The following is a 9,835-nucleotide window of genomic DNA, read 5'->3' as shown; positions in this document are numbered from 1 at the left end:
TTTTTTTTTTTGTTTCAACCCCCTCCCCGATTGGTCTCTTTCTCCACCCGTTCTTTTCCCACAGCCACTAGGTGGCTTTTCTACACCAAGACAAAGCTCCAGCAAATCTGGAGCATTCTAGATTCATGGCAAAATGATCATTTTGCCTCTATCTTCGTTCATTTCCATTTCATTCATTATAACTTCGTTTGGCGAATGGTTTTCGCCTACACACTTGTGGGACCAAGCCTTATCCAAATATGACAAGAAATAGTTTAAAATATATGAGGATAAAATACATCCTCATATAATTACGTTAAACCAACTAGGGCATTTTCATCTTTTCCACATAACAAAAAATTATACAACATAAATAATAATCGAATCAAGGAACGGGATTCTGCATTTTCCCCATTCAAAATTTATAACCCTAATTCAATTTTTCTTCAATTTCCTCAACATAACCATAAACGTAACTAATTTATTTTTTAATTTTTCAGGGCATTAGAAGTTTTCTGTCAATTACATACGTGTATTTGTTGCTTGCTCTGTAAGTAATCACCTAGATTCATGGGTTGGCTCAAAAGAAACTCATTTTCCAGAACGTTTTCCTGGTTTATTTCTTTATACATCTTCTTATAGCCTTGCTTGGTCGTGAGTTTGCATGTTTTGATACTACATACCGGAAATTGGTATCCTATTCATGTAATTCTAGCTATAAGATTTTGATTCATTTAGTAAAGAACTTTGAAATGGGATGGTCAGAATGGACATTCGACAACTGGTACCTGTTGAATCCCATATTGGCCATAGTAAAAGATAAATAATAGTTTAAATATCCTAACCCCACTTTAACTAACACCAAGACCTTTTGTTATAAACTGCACACTTGACGGATTGTACAGATGGTAATTACAAAGTTGGGGACATTATCGATGCTGTTAGAATTGGGCATTCGGCCCGTCTCTCTGATAATTCTACAAGCTATCAAAACTAGGGAGCGAGCATGTATTGTATTACCATACGATGGGTGGGTCCCTTAGGTCCCGCCGGCGATGGTAGGTCTCTTGGCTCCACGTGGTTGCCGATGTGTGGATCTTATGATGGGTGGGTCCCTTAGACCCCGCGCGATGATGGTGGGTCCTTTGGCCCCTTGGCTCTACATGGTTGTCGATGTGTGGATCTCCCACGTATGACCTACTAATTGGGTACCACATGAGGGGACGTGTTGAGTCCCACATCGGCCATAGTAAAAGATAAGTAATAGTTTAAACATCCTAACCCCACTCTAACTAACACCGAGGCCTTTTGTGATAAAACTCAAGTGAGGGGGCGTGTTGAGTCCCACATTAGCCATGGTAAAAGATAACTAATAGTTTATATATCCTAACCCCACTCTAACTAACACCAAAGCCTTTTATGACAAAACTCCACACTTGACGGATTATGCAGGTGGTAATTACCAAGTTGGAGACAGTATCGGTGTTGTTGGAATTAGGCCTTCGGCCCATCTATCTAGGTGGCCTAATCTTCTTTTCTCACATACCTAGGTGGCCTAATCTTAGGTTCTGTGAAGAACCCAATCTTTTTGTCACCAAATGAAAACAATTGGCAGGCAAAATTTGGCGCCAAAAAATTTGTGAGGAATTTAGGATTGCTATGTGACGAACAACATTCCAAAAATGTTTCGTATCCCACACTAGTATGTATATGACAGTTTTTTAAAATTCCTCACTTATTATACTAAAATGTGATGAATTTATGGGCGTCATAGAAAATTTCGTCGCCTATTCCATGTTTTCTTGTAGTGGTGGGTCCCTTAGACCCTGCGCGATGATGGTGGGTCCCTTGGCCCCCTTGGCTCCACATGGTTACCGATGTGTGGATCTCCTGCGTGTGACTCACTAATTGGGTCCCACGTGAAGGGGCATGATGAATCCCACATCAGCCGTAATAAAAGATAACTAATAGTTTAAATATCCTAACCCTACTCTAACTAACATTGAGGCATTTTGTGATAAAACCTCACACCTGACGAATTGTGCAGGTGGTAATTACCAAGTTGGGACAATATCGATGTTGTTGGAAATGGGCCTTTAGCCCGTCTCTCTGATAATTTTATAGTACCTGGGTAGATGGTGTATGATTGGACATCTTATTCAAAAATTCTAATATTCTTCACGTATCTTATATTCTGGAGTTTTTAGTTGTTAGATATTTGGTCAAAAAGAGTACCTTGTGTGTTATTGAACATCTTATCCCAACAATTCCATTATACTTCACGGTATTTTATACTTTGAAATTTTTAGCAGCTGTATCTTGACCATTGTTATTTGCCCAAAAATCTAACATCCACAAATTCTCTTTTTGGATGACTCTTGCTCCTTCTGTATGTCCAAGACTCAAGTTTATTAGATAGTGATAAACCCCAAAAAGAAAAAGGTTTTTGTTGCTTGATCATGGAAGGGAGAGATTTTTCAATGTAATCGGTACACAGAGTGGTACACAGGCCCGACCCAGGCCCAGTGCCACAGGGGCAGCTAGACAAATATATCAATTTATAATTTAATATAAAATTTTGCAATGTAAGTGACATAGAATTATATGATAAATTGATAATTGATGTCTAGAATTGTTGTTGTTGATGAATTGAATTATTGACTAATTGAATTATTTGATTTCATTTCAAACCCAATTTTTAGGTTCAATTTTTATAATATGTTAGACTATGTGTTAGTGTTTTTATAATATATTATGTGTTGGAATGATAATTTTGATAGGAAATTTTTGTTATATCATGTGTAGGTAATTTTTGCAAACAAATTATCAAAGCCATGTCTTTTAGGAAACAATTCTCTGGTAATATGAAAAGGAAAAAACAGGCAAAGGATAACGAAATTGCCGAAAGTTTAAGAGGATCTCTTAATAAATTTTTCTCTACAAAGAATGAGTCAGTTGAAAATTTGAGAGAAAATGATGTTGGTGAAGAGCCACAAAATGTTGTTGGGGAGTCTCATGATCATGAAAATGGTAGTGATTTAGAAGAAAATGTTGGTGATGAGTCTCAAGACCATGAAAATGGTGGTAATGTGGATTTAAATGTTGATGATGATCATATTGGTATAGAGGAAAATATTGAATCTCCTGAACCTATTTTTCATTTAAACATTTATGATCCAAGAGTTTGGGATGATCTTAATGCAAAAATGAGAGACTTACTTGTAGAAAAGAGGCCAATTCGAGAAACTAATCTCACTTATCCTAAGGACAAACTCTCCAGAAAATTTTCCTCACAGTATTATGATCGAAAATTACCAACGGGTGAAATTTATGATAAGAAATGGCTTGTGTACTCAAAAGAGTTGGATAAAGTATTTTGCTTTTGTTGTAAATTGTTTAAAACAATTGCCTCAAAAAGTGAGTTAGCAAAAGATGGAATTAGTGATTGGGGACATCTTGGTGTGAAGCTTGACCAACATGAAAAAAATAAAGAGCATCTCACTAATTCGAGAACTTGGGTTGAGTTGAAAAGTAGATTGATAACAAATCAGACAATTGATAAAGAATTTCAAATGCGAATCAAGAAAGAGACAAATCATCGGAAATAAGTGATGCTTAGAATTATTACTGTTGTGAAATGTTTTGCCATACGTAATTTAGCATTTCGTGGAACAAATGAAAGACCTTATGAAGACTCTAATGGCAACTTCTTAGGTTTACTTGAAATAATTGCGGAGTTTGATCCAATAATGCAAAAGCATTTTTGACTCATTGAGAATAAAGAGATTCATCACCACTATTTGAGCCATAAAATCCAAAATGAGTTGATAGCTACTTTAGCTTCAAAAGTCAAAACCGCAATCATTAAAAAAGTAAAAGAAGCCAAATTTTTTTTCTGTCATTCTTAATTGTACTCCTGATGCAAGTCATGTGGAACAAATAACTTTAATTTTGAGATGTGTTGACTTGTCAAGTAGGTCAATAAATATAAGGAAGTATTTCATGTAGTTTTTAAGTGTGGAAGATACATCAGGACAAAGACTTTTTAATGAGTTGCAAGATGTCCTAAAGTCTTGATCTTGATATTGATAATGTGAGGGGACATGGTTATGATAATAGATCTAACATGAGAGAGAACACCAAGGTGTCCAGAAAAGATTGCTAGACATAAATCCCAGAGCCTTTTACATGCCATGTGGTTCTCATTGTCTTAATTTAATAGTTTGGGATATGGCAAGTTCATGTCTTAAAGAAATTTTTTTTTTGGAGCATGTCAATGCATATATACGGTGTTTTCCAACTCTATAAAGTGTTGGAATATTTTTCTTGAACATATTGATGGTTTAACTTTGAAGTCATTGTCAAATACTCGATGGGAAAGTCACATTGAAAGTGTTAAAGCAATTAAATCCCAAGTAACCCAAGTTAGAAATGCTTTGTTTACGTTGGTAGAAATTACTGAGAATCCTCAATTGAGTAGGGATGCAGAATGTTTAGCATCAGGAGAACTTTCCAGTTTTGATTTTGTATTAAGTTTGGTTATTTGGTATGACATTTTGTTGAAGATTAACATGGTAAGCAAAAAATTACAATCTAAAGACATGCGACTTGATGTTGCTGTAAAGGCATTGGAAACATTTGTTACCTTTTTTGAAACTACAGAGAAACTAGTTTTGCTTCTACCATGCGTGATGCTAAAGAAATTGCACTTGATTCGGAAATTAACCCTGTTTTTCAAACTAAACGTGATAGAACTAGAAAAAGACATCATGATGAATTTGATGGTAATGAGAGGGAACAACAGTCTGCCGAAGAATCATTTAGAACAAATTATTTTCTTGTTATAGTGGATATTGCTCTTTCTTAACTGAAACACAGGTTTGAACAGTTAAAGGCTTTTGAATCTATTTTTGGCTTCTTGTTTGATGCACCGAAGTTAATTTCATTGGATGATCAACAACTAAAAGAAAATTGTATGAATCTTGAAGCACATTTGAAACATGGAAATACCATGGATGTAGATGGAGCCGACTTATGTTCTGAATTACAGGTGTTGCAAATGATGTTACCTGAAGAAGCATTTCTTTCTAATAACCCTTAGACATCCATGGGAATAGCAAACTTTGTAAAAGACACTGACATGTGTCCTAATGTCTTGATTGCTTATCGTGTACTGTACCTGTGACCGTGACATCTGCACAAAGAAGTTTTTCAAAATTGAAATTAGTAAAATCTTACTTACGGACCACTATGACTCAAGATAGGCTAAATGGATTTGCAATCTTATGCATTGAAAATGATGAGATTGAAGACTTGGAGTATGATGATACAATTGATGATTTTCCTTCAAAAAATGCTAGAAGACAATTTCTTAAAGGTTGAAATTTCAAGGAGCTTTGCTAGGAATGGTTGTACATGATTGTATTTTTTATTGTCGATGTTTAGGTACTAAGTCCCACCTGTTGTATATTTTCTCAAGTAATATAATTTGGGCGTGAGGGCCTAGCCCCCCAGCTTTGACTAGGTTCCAGCCCTTGTTAATTTTTTTTTTTTTAAACATATGTTTCTGTATTAAAAAAGGGCATATTTTGAACTTTCGCACTCGACACCCAAAAACTTAGAACTGGCCCTGGTGGTACACCACGTGCGCAAGCAAACCTACATTGGGACAATCAACAGATTCAGCATTTGGGGACAAGTTAACAATTAGAGACACAAGACAAAACTATTGTGTTCATGGAAAAGAGGATTTTGCTATGATGTGTATCACAATTGCATATATCTTGTTGAGATTCGAATCCTCTGCTTGTATTTTCTCAACTTTTAACCTTAGTCACATATTATAAACATAAGGGTGTGTGAGAAAGTAAAAGAAAAGATAAGTTCGTAATACATTTTAAGTGTGTCAGTTCATATTAGTGGACTCGTAACCTTAAATTTATGACATACACGAATATGACTAAAATAAGCACAATAGACATTAATACAAATTCATAAGATTTCCTAAGAGCTAGTGATAGAGTGCATGAAAGAGAAATTCATTGAGCTCTCTTAAATGGCTAATTTATATTTTAGTAATTTGTATTTTGGTAAGTTGTGTTTAATTATGTATTTGGGTTGAGACTTTATTATCATTTATGAAGTTTTAGTGGACTAGGAAGTTGTGTTAGCGTTTAATTAAGCAGTTGGGTAGGCCTTTTAAAATGCTAGAATTCTGGAGGTTTTTTTTTTTTTTTGGGGGGGGGGGGGGGGGAGGCATTTGAATGAATTTATGAATAGAGCTTGGCTTTTTATCGTAGTCTCCTCCTCTAGTTGTGCTATTGTTTGTCTAGTTGATTCACTGCCCTTTAACAGTCCCCCATCAGCTAGGTAAGATTCTGTGACAGGATTCCACAACATATAATTTATTTGTGTTCATAAATTTAATCAGAGCTAAGCTCCCACCATATATAAAATGCAAAGTGGCTTCTTCAATATATGTCGCTGGTGGTTGATATGAACTTCCATGATTCAAGCTGGTAAGCCTTGAATTCCATGACCTAATTAAACTACCAAATCCTCTATTGATAAAGCCATGAATTGGTCCACCTCATGGTCTTTTCTGATCAATGGTTGTGACTGGTTTTTCATCATGTATATATGTTTCTTTTTTATTAGATTTTAATGATGAGAAGATACGCAAAAACATGTATGTAAGCTATGATTGAATTTTTATCAGTGTCGGCATTCATACAGTTATCTAGTTTTGCCCAACCTATCAATAGTTGCTGATAAGTTCATGATGAGCCAATAAATGCATGGACCAAGGGGCATTGGAAATAACTTTCCAACATTTTTTTTTCACCTTCCGATCATGTTTATTTAATCCATAAACATTTTTTTGTTTCATTAAACATTAAGGCAAAAAATAAACAACAGTATTGAGTGAAACAAATAGTGTGTGAATATCATTTGTTATATAAATTATATGCACAATCTTTGTTACTTAATTTTAACCTCTCGAAGCAGGGATTTGAGCATTGCTCGAAAGATCTTGAGGAGGATTTGAGCACTGATCGAGGGAACTCATGAGACTTGTGCTTTTTTTTAATTGTTTTTTATGTGCTTTAATAATAATTAGCTGTAAAATGTAGCCGTTGAGTGTTTGATAAAAATTAATTTTAAAAGTGATGCGAGTAAGAAAAGCAGTGTAAAAGTGTTTAGTAAATTTTAACGTAAAAGTGCTAAAATTGTATATAATAACAAAAATGGACATTAGTGATGGCTGTGACGACAATAGTTGGCTGGGGCAGTGGTGGTGATGACAACAACAATGGTGGAGGTATGTTGGTGGTGCCAATAGTAAAGTGTGGACGTTGGGGTATAGAGGTAGCAATGGTGTCAACGACACTAGGTGTCGCCGCATTGTTGGCGGTGGCATTTGAAAGATGGTGGTGGTGATGATGGCGATGGTGTGAGGTTGGTGGTTATAATTGTAGATGGTAGCAACAATGGTAGTGGTGGTGTAGGCAATGTGAGCAGTGGTGGGGATGGCTGAGGCAATGTTGGGGGGTATGGTGGTGATAGTGGAGTACGGTGGTTGGGGTGCAAAAGTAACAATGATGATAGAGGTAAGGGTAGCGGTGGCAGAGGTGGTAGTTGTGGTGATGGTGGCAGTGGCGGCAATGATACTGGTGGTAATGCATGTGGCGGTGGTTGTGGTTATGGTGGTAGTTGTCATGATTGTGGTCATGATGGTGGTGGTGCATGGTTGTGGTTATTGTGGCAATAGTTATGGTTGTGTGGTGGTGGCAGTGGTGATTATTGTGGTAGCAACGGTAATGATAACGATTGTGGTGGTTGTGTACGATTAGTGGTTATAGTGTAAGGTAGTAGCGGTCACTTTATTCTTCATTGGAAAAAATGTGTGTAAAAGGATAAATAATGTCATTTTAAAAAACTAAAAAGGATATTGCAAGAATTGAAAATATTTATTACAGGCTCAACTTTGCTCTTTATGAAAACAACTTTTAAAATTAACCTATCTGAAGGTCACTGCTTTTAAAATAAGCATGATATTTTATTTTTACCAAACACGTTTTGCTTAACGTTAAAGCAAATATGCTTTTGGTGGGAAAAAAAAAAAAAAAAAAAAAAAAAAACCAAGCCCTCTAAAAAAAGTCAGCCAGTTTTTGATTATCAACATCAAAAGCTAAATTTCCAACAAATACCTTGGCCTCCTCCTGTGGCTCAACATTCGAATCGTCTCCCCCGCCGCCCCCCCCGCCGCCTCCCCCCCCTCCCCCCCGCGGCTCTCTCTCTCTCTCTCTCTCTCCAATGACCAGTTTTCCCCGTTGCCGTCACTTTGTCGATGGAGGAGAAGCGGGTTTTGCTCTTGAGGGACAACTAAATTTGACTCCTTTGTTTTCCACACTCTAAAGTTTACTCATTTCTCTTCTCTCTCTCTCTCTCTCGAATGACCAGTTTTCCTCATTGCCGTCGCTCTATCGATGGAGGAGAAGCGGGTTTTGCTCTTGAGGGACAACTAAATTTCACTCATTTGTTTTCCACTCTAAAGTTCACTCCTTTTTCTTCTTGAGAGATTATCTTTTATTTTTTTAAATATTTTTTAGATATTCTATACACTACTAACACTTGATAAAAAACATTAAAAAATTAAAAAGGTGTGAAGGAAGTAATTTGGGATGTGTGAATATAATCTCTATTCTTCTTTTCCTTATGTAGACTAGAAAATCACTCAAATCCCACTCTTCTTCCGAACTCAGCAACCAAGATTCAAATATGAATAAGGAGTTTCAGTCAAACGAGGAAACCCTTAGTCAATTGAACCACATTCGCGTCACCCAAGAACCCACATTTATCCAACTCTTTCCTTCTATTTGTTGGACTAAATTTTGTGCTAAAAAACAAGAACAATCAGGTATGGAGGAAAACATTGAATATAGGGAAGCGTAGAGCAACAAAACCATTTGGGTTATGAGAGTCCTTGGATTTGTTTTGTTAAAAGTTATAGTCATTAAGGGTATATTAGTACTTTCATATCAACTTTTGATTATAATTATCATATATTTTAAATGTTGGCTATAATTCTATATGAAATTCAAATTTTGGTTATTTTTCAAAATTTCCCTAAAAGTTATGTTTTTTCTTATCAATTGAAATTGCGTTCATAATCCAACCATAAACGATCAATACAACTTCAAGAGAGTGTATGCAGTATCTAAAAAATATGATCTTCCTCCAACCACATCCACAAAAATCAATAAACATCTACCGCATAAGGCCAACAGGCTAAGCGATTATGTGCTTTGTTAGATTTATTCAGGTGTAAGCATTTGGATTGTTCATATGTGCCACAAAACTATAGGCCAACGTATTCATGTTCCCTTTTATGACACACTACAACATTTCTTCCTTAAAATGCGACCAATGATTTTCTTTGTTAGTAAAGCAACTACATAACTTCTAATGTCTATCCCTGAACACAATTTTGTTTTCCCTCTTGAATCCTATAGCCCCCAGCTGCAAGGTCGTGGTCCAATTGGTCGTTTGTTGCGGGAGGTTAATGTCATAAAAGTGTCTTTCCCTATCACTAATATATATATATTTCTCTCTCATTTCTCTATAATTAATCACTTCTCCCCCGTAACTACGCTCAGATTTCAACTCTCGTTTGTACTTTAATTGTATAAGAATTATTGGTATAGTTTAGCTCAATACAAGTCATGCTGTGCAAGTTCCACATTAGCATCGTTGGAACTTTACATTGTTGTTGTACTCTGATTGGATTTGAGACTAAACACGTCATGACTTGGATAGATCGAACCAAACTACGCCAGCAGAAAACATATTGTAT

At 35.9% G+C, this 9,835-nt stretch overlaps 1 protein-coding gene and 1 pseudogene across 1 annotated transcript; both read left to right on the top strand.

The window, feature by feature from the left end:
- The first annotated feature begins 2,813 nt into the window (after positions 1–2,813).
- Positions 2,814–3,587, top strand: LOC148695863 (uncharacterized). The gene has a single exon (XM_088697411.1). The coding sequence runs from the start codon at positions 2,814–2,816 to the stop codon at positions 3,585–3,587; it is 774 nt and encodes a 257-aa protein (XP_088553537.1).
- Positions 3,588–4,580: 993 nt separating this feature from the next.
- Positions 4,581–5,164, top strand: LOC137734344 (uncharacterized; annotated as a pseudogene).
- The last annotated feature ends 4,671 nt before the right edge of the window (positions 5,165–9,835 follow it).

Source organism: Pyrus communis, chromosome 7 (genome assembly GCF_041283825.1).
Source record: "Pyrus communis isolate YQ-2024b chromosome 7, ASM4128382v1, whole genome shotgun sequence".
Classification (NCBI taxonomy): Eukaryota; Viridiplantae; Streptophyta; class Magnoliopsida; order Rosales; family Rosaceae; genus Pyrus; species Pyrus communis.
The sequence above is the reverse complement of the archived record's forward strand: the minus strand, read 5'-3'. Positions and strand labels throughout refer to the sequence as shown.

Coding starts and splice junctions, on each gene's coding strand:
- LOC148695863 (XM_088697411.1), top strand. CDS start 2,814: ATGTCTTTTAGGAAACAATTCTCTGGTAATATGAAAAGGAAAAAACAG.